We start from the raw sequence: 22548 nt of genomic DNA, 5'->3' as shown, positions 1-22548 counted from the left end.
GCTCCTCATCTCTGTTCAAATAATAATAAAAAAGCATATAATGTGATTGCATTAATAATAACCATTTATTTACTGTCATAACAAGAAGTGAACGTATGTCGCCATTGTCACGTAACTGCTGAACTTATAAAACGTATGTCGCCATTGTCACGTAACTGAAACATGTCTGCAGCCTGATCAGGGTAAGAAGGTGTTAAAGTCTCAGGAAGCGGTGAGGTCAGTAATAACAGTCTGACCGCTCCGTAGAGGGGAAGGAGACGTTGACGTCGCTGCAAAGTGTTTGCGTTTGTGTGTTGACTGAGTGTGGCGCTGTGCGACTCAGACTCCAGGCCTGCTGACTCCTCCACTTGCCTGCTTGCAGAGTAAATATTGATGGCTGTGCTTCCTGCCATTCACTGGCCCCACCCGGCTGCTGGGCCAGACTCAGGTCTGCTCATTGTTAGGGTCACGCACACGGGATTGTTTGACACACTTATAATGCCGACTTGCTCGAATTCTGGGTTGTGTATAATGTTAATGCTAAGCTAGCCCTGCTAGCATAAGAAGCAGGCCCACATTACTGGTAGTGCAGTTTTAAGGAAATATTTGTCTGAACATATTTGATTTTTCAGATATTTTTAACCTAAGACTTAAATTCATGTAAATGAATTTCGGTACAAATCTATTCCCTACAACTTGTCAATATTGCTTCTTCAAAACTCAAGGTTGATGAGTGACACAATACAAAGGGTGGCAGTATCTCAGAAGGTAGTGTGGTTACAAGCCAGCGTCAAACGCAGAACTAGAAGAAGCTCCAGAAGAAAGATTGTTTGGCGTCATTTAGTAGTAGGTTTGTGACTTCACTATGACTTCTATGTTAGAAAAACCAAAGTTGTACGGCCGCATTGACTCTTTTAAAAAAAATAAGTGAAAGCTAGGGAAGGTCAAATCCAGCTCACAGCGAAGCCTGGAGGGAGACCGACGGATGTCAGTAAAAAACCTGCTGTTTGTACACATATGCCTGCTTTGAGTAGGTTCATCTGAATGAAATTTGAATCATTGTATATTTGTCTTCCACGTGGCCTACTGCTTCTTGTAAGCCGACTTATGTTTAATCATGAAGTAAAACTTCAGCTGCTCACATTTGACTGAGGAAGTCACACCTGGTAAAAACTCCGGATATCCTCATTCAGTTTTAATGCATGTTGATACATTGAGTCACAGCAAAGCGTCATATTGTCTGAGACGCGTCTGCACCAACGTGGTGCACTGTACTGTAACAGTGTCGTATCAAAGGTACAACCACTATCAGAGTAGGTTACTTCAAATCAACATGTGAAATCTAATGTCCGACTACTTCTATTTTTAGACTTCCTCTTTGTGCCTTTGGGCTTTGGAGCTGCAGCTCAACCGACGACAACCTCGCTGAAACCACAAGGCAGCAGCGAGCACTTCCTTTAACGTGCACACAGTTCATGTCAGAGTGGTTAATCTGTGGCTCCGGTGGAAGAAAACCATAAACACAGCTTCACCCACACCCACCCGCACAAACAAAGTTTCCGTCCACAGAGGAGGGGAACAACTGGGTCTCATTTGTGTATCATTTCATCATCCACCAGACCCTGACATCTCAGAGGGATGGAATCACGTCGCCCATCGAGTCAGCCTCACTTCAGACGCAGCTGTTTGTTTCTTCTCTGTCCAGTTGTTAACATGCACAGCCCAAGGGGGGAAAAGATTAAGTGTCATCTCATCTGTCCGATCAACAGAGCGGGAGACAGATCTTTCATTCCATCTGCATGACTGTGTGGAGACCGTCTCCACAAGACCATTGGACTCGGCTACATGGCACCAAAGACATTTAATCACTGTCTCCTCTCTGGAAAGTCTTTTTAAAAAGTGTTACTGTAAAAAAAAAATTCAATCATGTGGTTAAGACAGAAGAGCAGTCACGGAACAGTGTGTGGGAAAATGTGTATTTTCATGGTAATTTGCAGACTGAGATCATTTCTGTTCAGCGTCAGACTGATTTTTATCTCCATCGCACAGACAACACTAAACATGGGCGGGCTTTCATCTGCAGGCTGTAATGGTACGTGTGTTGATCCTGAACCAGTCAGTACAGGGCCCTCGATACAAACACACACATGCACCGAACGTACTCAACAGAACGCCTGTGGAACCACATTTTCAAAGCGTGTCACGGGGGAACCCTGTCAGGAGAACACACATCTGTCGTACCTTTACCTTTGTGGTCCGAATGTTTTATATGTTTTTTTAAGGACAGCTATTGATGATTTTTTTATGTGGAGCAATAAAGTATTAACAATACAAAAGATAATAAAAAAAAGAAAAAAATAGTTTGTAGTATAAAAAACAAACAATAATTAGCAGGTTTAAAATAGCCATAAATGACAAAAAAATGACAAGAAAACACCACATGTCGAGTTGAATGTGAAGACAGACTCAAGACTACGACAGTTACTGCATGTAATCCCTCGTGCCCCGACTATAACGCTCTTTCCATTTCATTTGAATTCAAAACATCTTTTGACATTTGAGCATTTACCTTTTATGTTTGTGAATTTTTGGCATAAATCATCTTCTTTCAGTGGGCATTTCTTTGGGTGAACCTCCTTTGAATTTAACATCTACTCTCTTAGCTATTTTTGAGCTGTTTCTCCACAAACTTTATCCTTTTTCTGTTGGTTATTTCTTTATTTTAAACAACTTTTAACAAAACTACACCTCTCACCAATCTGTGGACTCGTTTTTATAGCTGACTATTTGATACGTTTGACATATTCTATTCACAAATATAACAATACAAATAACTGGTAAATACAGCCTTTTGTGTTTTATATGTAAATATTGATTAAATGTATGCAACCTCACTAGATTCATTTGCAGTGGCCTTTTTCTTCGATGTAGCCGTTTTGCTAACAGTGTTGTCTACAGTATCTGTAGGGTTCTTTTATTTTCCAGAATCTTCTTTGTAATATAAAACGTAAGACACGTTAGAGATAAATTATTTTGTGGAACTCTAAATAAATGTAATGAAATAAATTAAATTGAAGTAGTGACAGTACAGACGACACAAATGTCTAAGTAAACTCCCTTTATATATCACGTTCTTAAAGCCATAAATCCCAGACCGACGACCCCCAAAATGTTTTGTTCACCCCTGGAATAAGGTGTCGGTTCTTTTAGTGTCAGATTTATGACACATCTTGGTTCACGTCAGTGAACACGTGTTAAAAAAGTGACGTAAAAAAGAAGCTTCCTGCTAACTTGCTGGCGTTAACACAAAGACAAAATGAAAATATGACAAGAAAAACTAAAAAACTAAATAAATATATAAATACAAATAAAGGAGGAACTCACCTGTACCTGTGGATTTTCTCTTAACTCTTCACGTCGACCATGTCGTGACTCGGACCGAAGTGTCTCTGTGGTGAAGAGCGTGGTTCTGATCCAAGTGTCAATGGAGCAGGAGGACCTTCTCTCTTAAGAGCTGCAGATGTTTATCCATGAGAGAGCTCACATCCTTTTCTGCCTTTCTCAACGACAACACACTGTTTGAGGCAAGACGCAGCCCCGCTGCCTTCTTCCTCTGTTCCCTCAAAGAACTACAGCGTCAGCCGATTAAACAGAAAACCAGTCCAAACCCTAACAATAAGAAATTAACCAAACGCAGCTTGTCAGTGCCTGTCCCGGTCTATCTCATCTCATCTGGCTCCAAATCACCGCTGATAAAACACCCCTCACACTGAAGCGTCGTCGCTGGTTCGGATGATTAAGATGAGCTTCTCCCTAGTCTTGGTTCGGTCAGCCCGAAGAATCTCTGTTGCTCCGATCGAAAATCGAGATTAGAACTCTTAACAGATTTGTCCCACCCCTTATTGTCCCGCACAGACTCTGCTCTGCTTGGAATGTGTTCTCATAGCGGTTTTCCTGTTGCCTGCTAAGCCTCTCATTTTCCCTTTCCCCTTGTGGACCGGAGTCTGGGCTGCACTGACAGGAATGTGCTGTAAATACACTCCCCTCTGCTGCCACAACATGTCTCTCTGTTATCAGTTCTTTAAACATTTTCATAAGTTCATAAAATAACGCCACGTTGTTGTCATACATACGTTCACCGACTGGTACTTTTCAAAGAACAATGGGTGAATTTGCAGTGGTTCTCAAACTATGGTGCCCGTACATCTGGTGGTACTTTGGCTCCCTCTAGTGGTAAATGGGGAATTCGTTTTTTTTAAATGTGTTGGCGGGCCACACAGATGTGGTTACCATGCTTGCCTTACAGAAAGAAGCTCATTATATGTTGACTATAATTTAAATGACATTCATTTTCCAATATTGTTACAAAAAATTGTACTCCGTACACTTGAAATATACTTAATGCACACCACAGCGCAGTACCTTTTTTTTAAAAACACAGATTCATTAAAGCCCTGAATGTAGTACTTTTTTTAAAAAAAAACACAGATTCATTAAAGCCCTGAATTTACAGTGACTCATCGCCTATCAGGTGAACCGGTGTGATGATGGTCAAACACTGTGGACCGTATTCAGGAACTGAATGTGTAGCTGCAAAAGTGAAGCTGGAGGAAGATCTTCCACTTAGACACGACATCAGTTTCAGGACTAACTGGTGACTGGATCAACTGATGAAACAGAGCGACCTGCTCCTCAACGAAACACGGCTGTGAGACAGTCCTTGGATCTGTAGAGCCGAGCGGAGACGGCGATGTCTTCATGTCTGTGATATAAATTACCCTCCTTGTTCTCAGGCTCTGCAGTCTCTCAGTTTTTTGGCTTCAGGCTGCACACACAGCTGGGAGCTCTCACATCAGCTGTCACGATGACAACAGAGCAAAGTGTTGTTCATTTTTTTAATCAGCACTTTTTTCTCTCCTCTTCCTCCTCCTCCTCCTGCTGCAATCATCACTTTTTTCTCTCCTCCTCCTCCTCCTCCTCCTCCTCCTGCTGCTGCTAATCTACCAGATACAAACCTAGAAAACACCTTTAAGAGTTTTCAGGAAGAAAATCTTTTTCACGATAATAATTTTCTCAGAGTTAAAGTTTGATCAACATTTTTTCAAACTTTAAAATGTTAAAATGGGACCTACGTCCCTATGTTAAACTGTAGTTCACAGAGGTCTTTAATTTAGAACTGACCTCATGACGCTAACTTCCTCTTTCACTGAGGACAGGAAGTGAGGACCAAAGCTGACAGTTTGTTATTTTAGGGCCAGAGAAATGTCTTCGCTCTGTGAAAACTTATGTAAAAAAAAAGACAGATTTTCTATGTCCCGTGGTGACCTTTGGTGACCTCTGTCAATCTGCACCTATCACACATAACACTGATTGTTAAAACACTGGATGAATCTGCTCTATCTTTTCATCTTATCTGATGTGTGTGTTTCATTTTAGATTCATAACAAAAAGAGGATTTTACAGTTTTAAAGATTAATGTTACTTTTTAACAGAGAGTTATTGAACTGAAATGACTTAAATGATAATGTAGTGGTTTATAATTATTGAACTTAAATGATAATGTAGTGGTTTATAAAATGTTAAAATATTGTATTTCAAATGATTGTTTTTGATTGTGTAAACACTGACACCACACTCATTTACAAAAGATCAACACTTTTATTCCAGGTTTATTTACAAACATATTTTCATCTATCTCACACTTTGTGTTATATATATACATGATATGACGGGTCAAAAGCTGAGGACAGTGTTCAGATTTCATGTGAGGTGGCGCTCTGTGCATCAATGAAAATAAATCACGTTCACTTTCGCTTTCACTTGAGCTCCACACACACACATTTATACATTCTACTGCTTTGGTATAAAGAACACAATGGCACCAAGTCGGACGTCATCTTCTAATCCACAGATTCAGAACCAGAAAAACGTTAGGGCTTTATATAAATTAAAGACTTGTGACTACTTACATTACAATTTTCAGCTTGTTATTTATAAATAAAAGTATAATGTGGCCCCAGTTTGTCAAATCTCCGCTCTCTGAACTGTCATTTTGTCAAACATTTGAATATAATCACAGCAGAATTCTCCTCATGTTTTGCTTTTAGAACTCTTTTTGGAGCCCTTGGACTTCTTGTCGTTCTCCTTGTTCTTTTCCTTCTCCTTCTTCTCTTTCTTCCTCTCTTCTCTGGCCTCCTTGTATTTCCAGATTGGAGGCTCCAGGAAGGCCTTGTCCCTTTTCTTCTTTTTCTCCTTTTTGGGAGTAGGCTCCCCAGACCTTGTCACTTCAATCTTAGGAATGCAGCCTGAGGGAAAGATGCTGTTCCTGTGTGCCATGCTGTGAGGAATGAAGCCTCTCGACGGCACGCTGTCATTACGGCTTGAGTTCTGGCAGCAGGAGGTCAGAGAAACAGAGTTGGCCGGTGCAGCGACGGGAGAAGCCGAGGTGACGGAGCCGTTGCTGTGAGAAACTCTGCTCTCCTCCAACTCTCTGCTGCTGTGCTTCTCCAGCAGCTCGGGGACGGCAAAGCGCCGCTTCCCGATCTCTGGGGGGCTGGTGGGGCAGAGTGGGCGGCAGGCGGTGGATATCAGAGGGCTGTGGAGGCCGGTGGTTATTCGCACCATGTGATCCATCACCCCGTTGTCTTGAGGGTCCTGAGGAAAGCGAAAGGTAAGGCCGTCCTTTATGCGTTGCCGCAGTTTCTGAGTGGCTGTTTTTGGGGCTGTGGCCTTGGCCACGAGGTGCTTCAGCTCTGGCCACTCAGGAACGTAGCTTTCACAGAACTGCTCAGCGACAGGATGCGCCTGCAGGCGGCGCAGTCTGTTAAGAGTCTCAAACCTCCCCGTCCTCAGGACCCAGTCTTTTATGCCTCGGCCTTGGACCAGGTCCATCGCGTTAACGTCCGCACCTGTACATGAGTTCGTGAGGAAAACACAAGAAACGGTGGAAAGGTTGCAAGTCACAACAGGAGACGATGATAAGACAGAGTTTTAGACCAGTGTTTAGATCATTGTTTCCAAAAGACTGGGTCACGACCCTCAGGTGGGTCACAAGAGATTTTGCTGGCAAGAGATTCTTTACGAATAACGTCTATTGACTTGGGTCGCAAAGGTTTGTGACTTTTAAAATATGGGTCCCCAGAAAAAAGTTTGGGGAAACTCTGGTTTAGATCATGATCTAGCAGCAGCTCGAAAATCTTATAATCCACTAATTTAAATAAGAAACAAATAAATAAATAAAGTTCTAATGTGGTGAGGTCCTACCGTGCATCAACAGGGCAGACACACACTCTTCTCTGCCCTGAAGACCGGCCTTAATGAGGGCAGTGAATCCTCGGGGGTCCCTGATCTCAGTGTCCACAGCAGAGTAGAAGTTGAGGATGTAGTTTAGAATAGTGATGAAGCCTGAACAGAAAAACGAAACGCTTACTGTGAGACCTGAGGTTGAGTTGATGTACTGTCTACGTCTGACTGAACCTACCCGCCTGGGCTGCGATCATGAGGGCAGTATTGCCATCGTTGTCCTGGTGGTTGATGTCAATAAATGGACATTTGTGCAGCATTGTGACAATGTCCACAGAACCCTTGGCCACAGCCACCATCAGTCCAGTCTAACCAGGACACAGAAGAAAAACACTGACCTTCAATAAACCCTGTTCCCACTTTTTAACATATACCTAGACAGATGTGTCTGATACGAGTCTCTGGTGTTTAAAACAGCTTTGACAAGTTTAATCCCTATCTTTTGGACCTGTGTTGTGTTTTTAATTTTCACATATTTTCCAAACCTTCAGAAGGAAAAAAAAATCAGAGCAAACATCAAACATTCAACCAAAAGTGAGAGACGGGGCCCAGAATTCTACAAATTTTCTGGTAGAAAGACTTCTTTTTGTCAATTACAATTCTGTATAAACACATTGATTTTTAAAATTATTTCCCAAAGAGCTCATCCTCACCCTGGCGTTGATGTCCAGCTCCATGGCCTCCTCTTTGGTGACCCCTCGCTCCAGTATCCTGCCCAGGGATGTGGAGTCGTTCCTGGCACAGGCCTGGTACAGTGTTTTCGCCGGCTCTGTCCGAACCTCGTGCCTCTCATAGTCGGGGAGCAGCGAATCGTCAGAAAACACGCTGTCCGAGTCAGAAGAATCATTCCCGAGGATGTCTGCGTCCTCAGATGGGCCTGCCCCCAGGTGGGGGTCATCGTCCGCACTGGCCATGGAACCCTTGCCACTTCCCCTGGGATCACACCAGGGTCTTAACTCTGCTGCACACTATCTGCAGGTAGAAGAGAAAATCAGGTGAACACAAGGTGTTGGGGAATGGACTGATGTCTGAGTACATCAGACACAGACCAGATGGATTCTTTTTCTCAGTTCCTTTTTCCTTTTTTGAACCTCACACGTGCAGCTGCAGGACTAAAAACCAAACAGTGGCTGCTTCTAAAGTTAGCGTGTTAAACAGCTCTGCCGACCTGAGAGGGTCTTTGACTGTAAAGCAGATAAAGACTTCATCTTCCTTTAGCTCTCCTGTCAGAGCTGCTGATCTTCCATCACTAATAAGCGCATGTTTGTTATGAAACAAAAGATTGGAGGAGGGACGGTGTTACTGCGATAACTGTTGTACAATGGTCGTCCACTAGGAGTGGATTTCTCAACATTGTTCGCAATTGTTCATTGAACAGCACAGTTCCACACTGAAAAGAGAAGATTTATTTATAAAAAAACTTTTAGGAAATGTTTTTTAAAATTAAAGTTTGGTTAAAAAAGAAAAGAGATTTATTTATAAAAAAAACTTTTAGGATTTTTTTTTAAAATTAAAGTTTGGTTAAAAATGCGTTGGTGATTAAATTTATACAAAAGAAAAACACACTTTCTGATTTACTGATAAATTCTGTTGAAATTCCATTGGACACCTGGCAGACCTGTGGACATTAAATCATCTGTCTTAGAACTTACTGACTCACCCTTGTTTAATAATTAAGCTGTTACTGGTCTAACTGGTAGTTTTTCCAAAATGGATTTAATTTTTGTTACATCAACAAACTTTTACTGGATTAGAGCAGTTATAAATTAATAAACCAGTAAATTAGGACCAACACAGATTATGTTTTTGCAGAATCACTTTATAATTTGTTAATGCAATGTCACTAAAGGTTTTATTTGGATAAGCTCTGGCTAATCACTCAAATGAGCTCTAGATTTTTAATCCAAAAATCCAAAAGCCTAAACTCATTTTTAACTCTCTTTCTATTTTTGTACAAAAACATTTCTTTCTGATCAGGCTTCTTTCTGCAAAATCTCTAAACTCTTTGTTCTCTAATTTATGATTATAATTTAACACAGTGGAAATGAACACAGCTGTATGTTGTTATATATAAAAAAGAAACCTTTCAAACAGTAAAAATAAGAACTCTCACCTTTGAACATTCTGGCGATTGAACGTCGGCTGATCCTTTTTTCTCGCTCTTCCTGGTTTTGCTCTCGGTGGTCTAAGCATCGTGGTATATTTAACTTACTCTCTTTCTATTGGCTCTTGGTGAGAAACTGGTTAAATTCTCTCTAAGCTAACTCCATCTTCAGCTCCTGCCCCTCCTCCCTCCATCACCCCTGCTGGCCAGTTAGGAAGCTCCATCAGTCAGTAAGACGTCCAGGTCCCAACATAGACCCTGCCGTCCTAAGTCAGGCGACATGCTCTCTCTCACACTCATCCTGATTACTGAAGATTTAAGGATTAGGAGACAGAAACAGCAGCAGCCAACTGTGCTGCCCTTTACCCTCTGTTGACTGACTCTGCTCTCTTCTCCTCTCTCTCACTCTTTTCCTCAGCTTTTTTTCACAATCTGTCCATCCACACCTCTTCGCTGCCCGTCTGTTGTGTCAAAGCAAACTGCCCCAAAAAAAGTGCTGTGATTGAGTCATGGAGGTTAGTGCTCCCAGATCAGCTCCGCTGCTGAGGAACCCCCGCCTGGATGATTTCACCACAGAGTGATTAGAGACTCAGGGACACGGGGGTTGTTTTCCCATGGAAATATATTTACTGGGACAACAGACGGACCTGAACCACAGGTTGGACCACAGGCTCCTGGGGAGTAATTATTCCCACGACAGACGTGCTCAAACACAAACACACACACGTTTCTTTCACCGTCCGTGTAGATGCAAAATAATCTGTTGAGTTTGTTCAGAGTTCAGATGAAATAAACTAAAACATCGTCCCTGTAGAATATCACGTTTCCAAAGTCATTAAGAAGAACAACTGCCTTTATATCATTGTTACACAATGAGTCTCTCTGTGGAAACACTGTTTTTATTCAAATGAATGGATGCCAAAACGCCAAATAAAAGGCTCATTGTTTAGGTTTAAAAAAAAACAACCAAAAAACTGAAAGCACTTTTTTCTCAAGAAGGAACTAAAAAAGGTAAAAATATTCTTGTTGGCAAACAGTGAGAAATTAACATTGAACAAAAAAACAAAAAACAAAAACACAACAAGAGATGACAAAAACTGCTGGAATTTATAAAATACTTTTTTAAAAATAAACATTTTACCTTACACTACAGTTTAACTATTAAAATAATTTAAATAATTAAAAATGCTGTTTTTACTTGTTTTTTGTTGTTCATTTATATAAAAACATTTCATGTTGGCCTTACTAACTGAATTAAACCAAAGAGAGAGAAAAGAGTTATTAAGCTTCCTTCTTTATTAGGTTATTCTTCTTATTTTATCTTTTTTTGACAGAATTAAAAATAAACATCCATGAGAAGAACTACAGTCAGCATTTTGGAACATCGAAATCATCAGCTAAAAAGAGTTGATAAGAAAAAAAAAGAAGCTTTCCCATCAACTCTATGACAACATTCCGAGCTGTTTTTTTGAGTGACAAATCCCATATGTGAGTCGGATCAGTGCCAGTCAGTGACTTTCTTCAGCTGAGGTTATGCAACAGCTTGTATCTGTTACAGAGCTGAATACTGCCCTCCTCTGATGAAGCGAGGGATTTCAGTTTAGGTACTTAATGTAGTGTTGTTGAGCGAACTATTTAAACTGCTGACGTTTGAAACAGACGTTTCATTAACACACAGTGTAAGTTACAGCTGCTGTCCGCACCTCCTCCAAAAATAACTGAAAACTTCCAACATCCTGTTGGCGGGAATTCAAATGTCAACGCTTGACATGATCACACAACCGTGTCATTCTTGTTTCTGCCACTGCCTTTGTCACTTTGGATGAAGTCACTCATATTTTATTAGGTAAATATACACTTTCAAGAATTGGCACCACCTAGTGGTAAAATCTCGTATTGTTTTTTGGACATCTCAAGCACAACAGCTGAGTTTTTAGTTTGTCTTCTGGTTGTCGGACGTAGTGAATATTGACGTCAATTCAGTCAATCAAACACGACGTAACACACGATGTAAAGCTGTCGTTAGGCTATAATATAAAGTCATAAAATAATCATAACATTTTAAAAATGTTATTTAAAATATTGCCTTTACAAAAAAGTGGTAGTAAAAAAAACTTTTACTTTTAGTGAAATAATAAAATGGCTGACTCTGGGGTGAATGAAGGAAACACAGGGAGCGCAAAAAATATATATTTACTGCAAATAATAATTATTAAAATCAACAATTAATTAATAATAATAATAAAAAAACAGAAGTGAGGTGATAGGAATTGGATGTTCGTGTGATCGTGTGACTTCATCCAACCAGAAGGTCCTGGAAGAGAGCCGACAGTTGGACCAGACGAGGGCAGCACAGCACACCGTGCACACTCTGAACATGACTTTTTGTTTATTTCAGTACATGAAGCCCCCGCGTCTGTTTTCTTTAAGAAAATCCATCAGATTTCTTTACAAATGCACGGGTAAAAAGAACATTTTGTTCTGGAACCTGCCTCCTGATCCTTCTTACACTTTCCTTTTAGGGTAAGAATTATTTTTCCTGCGATTCTGCAAATTCCTCTCCAGAATTACTCACTCGTCGGTGCAGATGGCTGCAGCAGTTCTCCCCAGACACCGCAGTACCCACCAGAGGTCAGTGGCAGAGCAGTAGAACTTGGAAAGAGGCTTGGGAAGCAGTGAACTAAGTTTAGCCAGCTCAGTGAGTGACTGTGAAGGCAGCACTGAGCTGGACTAATATTAGACTGTTGGCAGCTTTTCCAGAGCTGCAGCTCCGTCTCTGCACCAGCAGCCACTCTGATCACACTCTCTGGCATCTGCTGCTTTTTTTGGGATTCATTATTTATAATGTCAGGATTACCAAGACTGACCATTTTTCCCCTCCAGATTTGAAAGCGTTGTAAGGCGTCTTAAACCCCTCGGAATCAGGTTAATGAGAGGAAGCGGTGAGGAAACGGAGCTGAATGAGTTATGAAGGCCAGGAATAGGATTCTGGGTGATTTGGGAACGCTCTTACAATGGGCACTGGAAGTCCCTGGTGTTTTTGTTTTTACTCCAGTCTAAGTGAAGCAGACATGAGTCAGACATACAATATACTCAGAAAAATGAATTTTCAAAGCCGTAAGGACCCCCCCGCCCCTCCCGGGGTTCAGGTTTGATAATGTTAACGCCCTCAGGGTATTTAACATTAACTGCTTGCCCAGTGGGACCTATGACTATAATTAAGGGTCTTCAGATTAATTGAATTTTTAATTAATGTACAGTATATATTCTCTTCAAGTAATGTTTCTGTTGAATATTATGTAAAATAAAGATTTTTTTCTAACTTTCAACCTTTTGCTATAAAGTTGTTATAACATGGTTAGTTTTCAAATTATACATTGAAAATTGATAAGAATCCATCCACCTATCCATCCATCCATCCATCCGTCCATCCGTCCATCCATCCATCCATCCGTCCTCGCTATTATGGCTTTTCTTGATCAAACATCATAGACAGACACAGTGTCCTCGTCAGACACCTCTGTTTTACCAGAGGTAATTTCCTTTTCTCACAGACTGTCGTCCCGACCTTGTTGTAATGGCAGGTTTAAGTGCAAGTGTGATTCTAAGTGATGTGGAAACACAGAGTAGCTGTTGAAAGCAAACAAGCGTTTTGTTTCCGTTTGCTCTTAAAGCATTAGTCCGACTCTCTGCCAGTAATTACTTCGCTCTTCACCGCTGCCAGCGGCTAATTGCTTCATTTTTTCAATCTTTTGCCACAGCAGTTCCACTGCTGTGGCAAAAACTGGTAAATCTCAAAGTCCGCTCACGATTCCAAGGAAAATTCAGAGCCAGTAATTGACTCCGAAGCAGGGAAGTTTAAAGAAGTCAGACGACTGTGAGGACACTGAATGTTTTGGGTGTAATCCAGGTACTTCCTGGACTCACAGCCACTCTTACAGAGACTTCAGTGTCTGTAATTAACTGTGTGGAGAGGCAGTAACTACCCCGCGGTGATGGGGGACTCAGTAATTACAACACAATTTAACACCTTTAAATGCTAATGAGCCACTGTTTGCTCCGCCCACCTGTTCTGTGGAGGACAGACGTGAAGATGGCTTCACGTATCCATGGCAACAGCTGAGCACCGAGAAAGAAATAGAAAAAGAATCAGCGCAGTCTGTGACGCACGTGTATGGTAAACTGACAGTATGGTAAACTGACAGGACACTAGACAACAAACTGCAGTTTGAGCCACAGTTTCACCCAGAACAGGAAGTCAAGAACCTGGAGGTTTGTCAGTGGTTAAATTGGTTATTTCAGGATCAGTTCAATATGAACCAATCCACTTCCAGTGCTGTGAGGGTTTACGTAACACGACTCATGCTTGTTTAGCGCTGTGCTAAATGAGCAGCTTGGCTTTTGGGTTTATATAGGACATTGGACCAGCAGACACGTCACAGTAAAGCAAATATAAGATCCTCGCACAGATAGGATTGGTGGAAAAGGGGGGGAGTACTGTGAAAAAGGCACTTATGGAGTCCACCCGCTGATCTAATTTCCAAACCTAGCATATCTCACAGTAGCCAGCTTCTATCTGTGTTGTGGATTGATGTGTTATCTAAAAGATAAAACTTTTACTATGCCTCATAAATAAAGATTTAAATTAAACAAAAACAGAATGTAAATACCAGTGTGGCAGCTTCACTGCCGGGGCAGGTCGTACGAGCGTGTAAGATAGAAGCCTGATCAGACTGGGTCAGGTCGGTTTATGACCAAAACAGGGCAGTGAGAAGATCTCAGTCTGGACTTTAGCTTAGTGGAGATTATGACTGGAGACGAGTCTGGACCCGTTTTAAAAGTAAATGAACTGAGCTATAGCAGGATGGATATATAAACAGGTCCAACACATACAGATTCATTGAAGAGGACCAGCGTACCTGAAGGAGCTAGGTCACACACGGGCAAACTAAGGCTCGGGGGCCGGATGCGGCCCGTTCAGCTGTGTAATCCGGCCCGCCAAACTTGTCCAAATTATATAATTGGTTTGTATTGTGATAATACTTTTGCCTTTTCCCTGCAATGCTCAAGTTTTCCCTATAGATGGCGTAGAGAAGGCTAAACGCATTTTAGCCTTTATTCATGACTTTTACATGTCATTTAACTTATTTCACATGAAACTGCTTCACTGCTGTTGAAGAAGAAGAACCGTCTTTATTTCCATTGAACATAAACAGACACATATGCACAGAAACTCATCGTTTGCATTTAACCCATTAACCCATTAACCCGTTAACCCGTTAACCCCCACCAGGGGAGCAAAGGAATTGGTGCTTGCTCAACACAGCACAGCTGACCATCGCTAGGTCACGGGCTGCGTGTTACTGTTCCAAGTAGTTCCCTTGGTACTCAGTTTCGTAAAAAGGTCAGAGGTCATCTTCATGAGAACATTCATTCATCGTCTCGTACTTTATCTTTTTCAGGGTTAATGGGAGCTGTGTACGGCATAAGAATATGATGCAAATCTGGATGAAAAAGTCATCAATAAAACAATTAGTGAAGTGCTTTATTACTTCATTGATTGTTTTAGGACTAAAACAATCAGTGAAGTACTTTATTACTTCATTGATTGTTTTAGGACTTTTTCAGGGGTTGTTCCAAAATGAAGGTTGTGGCCTCGTCTAAAATCAAAATGTAAAAATAAATAAATGAGAATATTATCTGGTGTATGTGTAAACACTGACGTACTGACAGGACCACCACGACGGAGACCTCCACTCGTCATTTTCATTCCCAGGTTGGAAGTGGCTTCAATTTCCTCCCGTCTAACAATTTTTTGTAGATAATCCAAAAATCAGTGCAACAATTCCAGTGAGCTGTTCAACAGAAACAGGTAGAATGATTTTTAAAAAATGAGTACACGCAACTTTTCAGACGTGATTTGTTTCAGTTCTGGCGTCATGTGAGCTCAGCGTGTTCTGCCGGCTTCATCCATCCATGAACAAGTAACAAAAGGGAGCATTTTTGAAGTGAGCACATGAACACTACTGCTGTTAGTTGTCAGTACAATTATAGAACCTGAGCAATGTTTGTACAATTGATGACGGTGTGGAGGGTAGCTGGGCTACATGCTCTCCCTGTTCATTCCTTATTTGGGGTTGGGAGTTTACACAATCAACAGAGTGTGTGTAAGTGTGTGTGAGATCACAGCGAACAAAAAGTGAGGGAGAAGGAGAGAAAGTATCAATGTCTCAGGAAGGTCAGGAGAGATTCCAAAGTCGGGTGAAGGACTACGTCCATGTCAACCTGAGGAGCGGGGGCTGAAAGAAGAGAATGAATGATGGCAGATGACCAGGTTTTAGGTAGAGGGGAGGTGTGACCCTTCACGGCCAATGAATAAGAAGAAAGTAGGATTTCAGGGAGGGTGAAGCCCTGAGAGCACAGCTCCTGGCTCAACACTCAGAGAGCGAGGCAGGAGCGGAGTGACCTCAGAGAGCAACATGAGGAAACAGGAAGATAAATAAGAAAAGGACGGAGGACTGTGGCCACACAAACAGCCATCTGTGTTTGCTGTTGGGACCAAACCGATGCGATCAGTGACCATTACGTCCAGACCTTCGAGAATTTCCTCTTTTCTTCCAGGATCTTTTTTCACACGTGCGAGGTGAACGAAGGTGGACGGCAGCGCAAAGTGTGACAGAGTTTCCTGTTGGACGGGAGCGTGAAGCGCAGGAAGCAGGAGTGGACAACAGAGACAAGGTGGAAGTCAAAGTGTTGCACGAAGGAGAATGAAGGCTCTGCAGAAGAACCAGGGACGCACTGACCAGATGTTGGGAGCCATGGCTGATGTGCTGACGTCTGTGGCCATGCCTAATCAACAGTGGGTGAGTTGGTGTTTACTCAGAAAAAAATAAAAATAAAAATAAAAATTAATGTCTCAGGTCCTTGAAAATAAACAGGCAGAAACTTCTATTCATAACCTAGCCGTATTTTCTGGAGTATAAGTCGCACCAGTGCAAATGATGGATCTAAAAACAAACAAAACTAATCTAACCCATAATTTGCTCTTTGGTATCTTTTTTTTTAACAATTACAACATTTAGGTTATAAAGAAATCAAATCAATGCAGCTCAAAAGGAAAATCCACTGAACAGACATTTCTATAAAAAGTCAGGGTTAATCAAAAGATCTTGTTGTTGGCAGAAGAATGACATTTTAATGGTAGTGAAATGCTGATATTGAGTTACAGTAGGGTTACTTTTGATTTTTTTTTTACATAAACACAGAACTTTAAATCCTTTTTCTAATTCAAACTGCAGCCATAAAGTCGCAGCACCGTAAAGTCCTTTGATTTTTTTGGGACCAGCTACGATGTCCCACGATGGTTTACAACACACACACACAGACACACAAACCTCTGGGCTGCATTACATTACTGGTGATTTGGTTTGACATCTGATCTGTTTGAAGCTATTTAAAGGAGAAATCTGGATGTTTTCAACACATAGGACTGTTGTCGACAAAAAGTGTCGGTAGGAGAAAAGATTCTAGGATTGGGAAACGAACAACAGTAGAATATCCATTTTCTCAGTGCATTCTTATCATTATTATTATTATTATTATTATTATTATTATTATTATTACAGCAACAATTAAACAGGAACCCGTTTGTAGTGATATTTTGAGCCAGTTAAAGGAAAAAACATGATCCAACAATTTGAAAAAAACTAGAACCAGACTAAGACAAGAAGAACTATTTCACCTGACTAACATCATTCTGTGACCTCAAACAACACCGAGTACTGGTCAGAGGTTTTGGTCATTCTGCTGACCTTCAACACGTGTCATGTCATTAAAACCAAGGAACAGAAAAATCAAACGGAGAAATAAAAGAACGCATGCGATACTTGTGATTCACCAAAGGCTCAGTCTGTGCAAGTAATTGTGAGTTTTGGCTGAACATTCCGTTCTTAATACGACAAAATAATTATCTGTTAGTTTAGTCTGTTAGTGTTTGGTCTTTCACCTTCCACAGGGAGAGACAGTTCAATCTCTGCACAAAGGTCTGAAACTCCATGAGATTTGATTGGAAATCAGTGCAGTCAGTTGATAAGTTCACTTCACTTTAACGACACAGAGATCCTTTATTTTCCTGGTCGCTGCTGCTGGAGGCCAGCAGTGATCAGAATGTCCACACACACACACACACACACACACACGGGGACCACAAATGTGTTTTCCTTTCAGACCTCTGTGCTGCTGTTGTGCAGCTTTAATTACACACTAAAACTGCAGTTCCTTTTCAACACGCTGTGGCAAAAACTGCACCTCAGTTCATTTTAATCACATTCTTATTCAGTCTGTAATGGAAAAGTGTGACAGTAACAGAGACTGTGGGTTCAAAACCCGCAGTCTGTGTTACGTCGAGTGGTTCTGCGACCGTCAATGAAGCGTCCAATCTGACCATCATTTCCTCTCTGAGAGAACGACTCCAGAGCTGACCAGGGCATCTGTGTGTGCAGTTTTCAGAGAGGGGGGAGGCGGACCTCCCATCGAGTGAGGATGTCCAGGGCCAGTGGGAGACGGATTGGGAGCAGCGGGTCGTCACCGCAGAAAACCCAGAGCATGGAGACAAAACAGGTAAGACCTGAAGGATCTGCACTGACAGGGCAAACACTGGCTCTGACCAAACCAGTCTGAGCCGAGACACTCACCGAAAGACAAACTTTCAGACTGGGCCTTGACGTCTCAGATGTCTGTGCAGTGTCGTCTCCAGCCTGTTCAGCCAGAAAACCTCCCGTTGTTTGCGCCATAAACGACACGACTCTGAGATACGAACAAACGCTCTTCAATCCACTACCATTTCAGCGCGGCCTGATCGACTAGTCAGGCCTTCCATGTGATTCCGGCTCGTTCTGGCCTGTTAGCCACATGTGGATAAAAACAGACCATAATCTCCTCAGCTGTATCTGATGGTGGCCATTAGAAAGTAAGAACTTCAGGGAAAGTATCAGCTGGGAGTCACCGGAGTGCTGCTGTTTTTCTCTCATTAATCTCCACCCTCTTTATCCACTATTAGCACCAATAATGGACAATTGCTGTAATGTAGCGTTCATAAGTACGGCAGAGGGAATAGGAGCACTTGTGTGTGTTTGTGTGTGTGAGTGTGTGTGTGTGTGTATGTATACACGTGGAACTCTTTCCAGATGGGGCAGGAAAACATGTTCAGCTGCTTCCCCTCAGCTTCTGCCCATCGCTGGTGGTTACACTTTGCTCTGATTTGGTTGTGAAGGGATTGCGTGCCGTGCCATTTTCCATGAGTGGCCGTGAACAAAAGGAGCTTTGTAGAAGGATCAGGTTCAGGTTAGGGAAACTTTGTATACATACATAAAATTAATAACATTAATTAGATGCTGTGATCAAAAGAACTAATGGACGGGCCTTCATGTGATATGTTTATTTCTCATCTATATTTATATGGGAATTTTTTTTAAATCTGTCTACTACTATCACACTTTTCTTTTTAAATTTATAATTAAACAAAACATATGCTTTACAGTCCCAGCCCGAGGTGGGTGTCGTATACATTTATTACATCCATTATTTTGCAGCCTTTTTTTCATGAATTAATTTAAGATTATAAATTCAAATATGGATTTTTGTCTGTCACGGGTGGAGTTGCGCCCCTGTGGTTGAGACACAAGCTAATTCCCATCTGTACAGGTCCAGCCACCTGGCTCCCCCATATGTCTGTACGATTTTTTTAATTTATTTTTAACAACACAGCTGTGCCTTCTAGTTTTACTGTTGTTGAGAAGACAAGGAAAGCTACAAAAAAAAAAGTGAATATATTGTAAATGTATATAAAAAATAACAAGTCAATTGGTTCATACCACGTGGTCAGACCACTAACTGTTGTGCAGAAAAGAACATATTGTACACAGGAGAAGTGTGACTGAGGCCAGAGGAAGCTGTCAGTGATGCTTATCTCTAATGGTCTTACAAGGATTGGCTGCACTGCTGTGGTTAATGCTGCCAAATATTATTCCAGCTCGCAGCCTGGGACTCAGGAAAGAAGAAAAGTTCTGGTCCATGTGGATGGATGGATGATGAAAATGCTAGAGTGTTTATCGCAGCCCCACTCTTCTGTTCAGTTGTTTTTGCACTGGTCAATTTCCTCCAAATTGGAAATTGGATGGAAAATCAGTGACACACAGGTAGAACACATTTGAACCAGGGAAGGAAGTTAACTCCCTCATCAAAGTCCTTCACACACATCTGAAACACGTCAGGAGCTTTGGGGAAATACTTCAACAACAATATGATTAAATGATACGAGTCTCAAATCTCTGCTGGCCTTCATCTGCGTCTACAGTAGCATTAGCTAAAAATGATCTTTTTGACATACACACCGACTCTTGGGAGACTGCTGCTTGTTATATATACAGTATATAAATATAAAATTTATATATAAATAAATGGTTTATATAAAATTGTTTTTAATTGAAATTAAACTGCTACTTATTTCTGTTTTCTTTGTTTAACTAAATATTAATTTATCCCAGTTAATAAAAACCATACCTTTATATTTGCTGCCTGTTTCTACCATGGCTAATAAACACAAATCAGAGACAACAGAACCAGGCTGTGGACGGATCTCATCTGATTTGGTTCAACTGGCGACCAGTGAGTCAAAAGACGGCGTTTTAAAAAGCCGTGTGTACCGCGTCGTCTGTCTCGTGTTAAAAACAAGATGTCCATGAAACCACAGGACAGAGGCTGTCTCCACACGTTTACATCCTGTCTTTGAAACTTCCCTTCATCCTGACCACTGTTTCCCTTCACCGTACCTACTCGTCTAAAGTCAACGTCTTCACCAAAGAACCATGACGTGTCCCCCCTCTCTCCCTGTGTCTCACCCTCCTCCCATGACAAAACGTGAGGCGTCTGTTTTGTAACAGCGATCAGTGATGGATGGATGTTTGTGTCCGTCCTCAGTGTTTTTACGATGTTGTCTTTTCCAGGTAGAAATGCATGACGCAAACAGGAAACTGCATCGAACCAGAGACAATAACAGCACTGTAACGGACACATAACTGTGTATAAACACTGGACACACACACACACACACACACCTCAGAGGTCACTGCTCTACAGCGCTGTTAGAATTCAGTCCATGGAGTGACCTGGCAGAGAGGAGGTACAGACCAGAGTAGACGATCATGACTGCATGATTATGATGATGTCTGATATTTTATTTCCAATCTCTGGTTTTAGTCAAATTTGATCAAACTTTTGAACAGCAGGTGATTCTACACTGGTTTGACTGTTATTTCATATTTGAGTTTTTTTGTCACTCAGTGATATTCCCGCACAGTCTTAAGCCTTGAGCAGTGTCTCCAGGGCTAACGTCTCTGTGCTAGCCTGATGCATTTAGATCAGGGTTCACAGATCGGTGCCAGAGGGAACGAGAAAAAAGGACGGAGGAGATTTAGACGTTCAGAATATCACAAATCCAAACGGCGCAGGTCGGAAAATCTGTACGAATTGCGTGTGTGTGCTCGTAATTGTGGGTGGCACATGAAAATTGAGGTTGAGGTTTTTGAGCAGATGACAGGTCATCGCTCGTGCTGCCTGAGAGCAGCGCCACATAGTTAAGAACAACGGCAGGAGGTACTGAGGGGCAAACAACACGCAGGCATGAGCATGAGAACACAGGCACGAACCATGGTGTGCCAGCAGGGAGGGCTGAGTCCTAAAAACAGCAGCTCTGTGCAGACCAGCAGTCTCAGCGTCACATCATGACGGGACCACAGCCAAGGAAACCCAAAAAAACTCCCCCTCACATCGGTCTGTCCAGAATGCCAGTTTGCCTTAATTGGCGTTCGGCTGAAAGATGAAGACAGACAGAAAGAGAGAGGACTGAGAGAGAAGGAGTAAAAAAAAAAAAAAAAATCGAAGTGAGCATGTTTTGGCAGGCTGATGAGGTGAGGAGAGGCTAAAGTCAGCTGGGGGCCGGAGAACACACTGTGAATAAGCAAAGAGATATCTAGGACTCTCTCTGAAGCTGTTTGTCTGTGTTCAGGTCACATGATCACTGCGTTCAGCTTCATCCCGTCTTCATTTTAGACACAACTTTGACTTTTTAAGATTTAAAAATGACACAGAACACATTAGGACGCTGATGTTTTTCTTGGTCCGAGCTGATTCATACAGAAAAACTTTCTGGAGATTCCACTGTGAACACGCTTCCTGAATGTGACTGACTGTCTCCCACACTGAGAGGAAAGGCGATACTTTCTCCCCTTTTGGCTAAGATTGAAAACAAACCCATTTGTCTGCACGGTGTGACCACCATTTAAATCCATTCCATGGACATTTTCACGTAAAGTTGTTTTTTTAGGGCTTTCTGGATGAAGTGTCTCATCTGTGGGGGATAAAAAGAAGAGAGATGAATGGTTGAATGCCTCACCTCTCCTCCCAGCCTCGCTTCTTCCTTTATGGCAGCGTGACATGGAAACGTTCTGCCTTTTCCGTTTCCACTTAGTCTTTTGCAAATGTCTCGTATATTCAGAGGTTTCTTTACATTTTGAGGACACCGTCTGGACTGAATGCACAGAAACAAGGCTGCTGTTTTGTTCAGCCGTCCTTCAAACCACTGATTATATAAAAGCAGAATTAGAAAAAAAAAGGAATTCAATTTGATTCTTGTTTCCATTGCTTTGAAGCAGCACCAGTGACTGTGTGAACAGACCTTATGCAACAAGTGCATATGCCCCCTACTGGTGCGTCTTGCAGAAAAACACACTGCCATCATCAGCCTTACAAGCAGATGGAATATTTCTTTAGATTCACCTCATGAATTTTAAACACATTTCAGGGCCAGTGCAGTTTTTTTTTTTTTTATCATCTCACCCCATGTGGTGTTTCAGTGGAAGCAGTGTGTAAAACAGCTGGCAGTCTTCACTGGTAATCCCCTGCTGTCGGACTCCTGTCTGCCTGTCCTTATTTTGTCTTGTCATTTTCAGCTGTCATTCTCAGCCGTCAGACCCGTGATTTGGGTTTTTTTTTTGCTCACTTTGAACGGTGCTCTCATATTTATGGACAGTGTTCGTCAGCATCAGACAAGTGGAGACATTCGGCAGCACGGCTCAATATTTCTCTGCTGAGTTGCCCCTTCAATC

General features: G+C 41.8%; 2 protein-coding genes across 5 annotated transcripts in view; one reads left to right on the top strand and one right to left on the bottom strand.

Moving 5' to 3' along the window:
- Nucleotides 1-5640: 5640 nt before the first annotated feature.
- ankrd33aa (ankyrin repeat domain 33Aa) lies at nt 5641-10323 on the bottom strand. 2 transcript variants are annotated; one of them, XM_008318848.3, is made up of 5 exons: nt 9395-10323; nt 7935-8253; nt 7460-7589; nt 7243-7383; nt 5641-6887 (listed from the first exon to the last, which is right to left on the bottom strand). In XM_008318848.3, the coding sequence occupies exons 2-5, from the start codon at nt 8193-8195 to the stop codon at nt 6070-6072; spliced, it is 1350 nt and encodes a 449-aa protein (XP_008317070.1). In that variant the 5' UTR covers nt 8196-8253; nt 9395-10323; the 3' UTR covers nt 5641-6069. The 2 variants fall into 2 exon arrangements, with proteins under 2 accessions (XP_008317070.1, XP_024915512.1); XM_025059744.1 differs by lacking the exon at nt 9395-10323 and having other exon boundaries at nt 7935-8644.
- A 5163-nt stretch (nt 10324-15486) lies between these two features.
- arhgef25a (Rho guanine nucleotide exchange factor (GEF) 25a) overlaps nt 15487-22548 on the top strand; it is a 44795-nt gene continuing 37733 nt past the window's right edge. The window contains exons 1-2 of one of the 3 annotated variants that reach the window (XM_025059267.1): nt 15487-16248; nt 17887-18004. In XM_025059267.1, coding sequence (XP_024915035.1) covers nt 16153-16248; nt 17887-18004 — 214 coding nt within the window. In that variant the 5' untranslated portion in view covers nt 15487-16152. The remainder of the gene's footprint in view (nt 16249-17886; nt 18005-22548) is intronic. The other 2 variants (XM_025059269.1, XM_025059268.1) reach the window with 2 other exon arrangements.

Source organism: Cynoglossus semilaevis, chromosome 10, assembly GCF_000523025.1.
Source record: "Cynoglossus semilaevis isolate Cse_v1.0 chromosome 10, Cse_v1.0, whole genome shotgun sequence".
Classification (NCBI taxonomy): Eukaryota; Metazoa; Chordata; class Actinopteri; order Pleuronectiformes; family Cynoglossidae; genus Cynoglossus; species Cynoglossus semilaevis.
The sequence above is the reverse complement of the archived record's forward strand: the minus strand, read 5'-3'. Positions and strand labels throughout refer to the sequence as shown.

Excerpts from the sequence above, each read along its gene's own strand:
- ankrd33aa (XM_008318848.3), bottom strand. The coding sequence starts at position 8,195 with ATGGCCAGTGCGGACGATGACCCCCACCTGGGGGCAGGCCCATCTGAG. Across the intron at positions 7,384-7,459 it reads CATGATCGCAGCCCAGGCGG|GCTTCATCACTATTCTAAAC; the intron begins GTAGGTTCAGTC and ends TTTTCTGTTCAG. Across the intron at positions 6,888-7,242 it reads GTCTGCCCTGTTGATGCACG|GTGCGGACGTTAACGCGATG; the intron begins GTAGGACCTCAC and ends ACTCATGTACAG.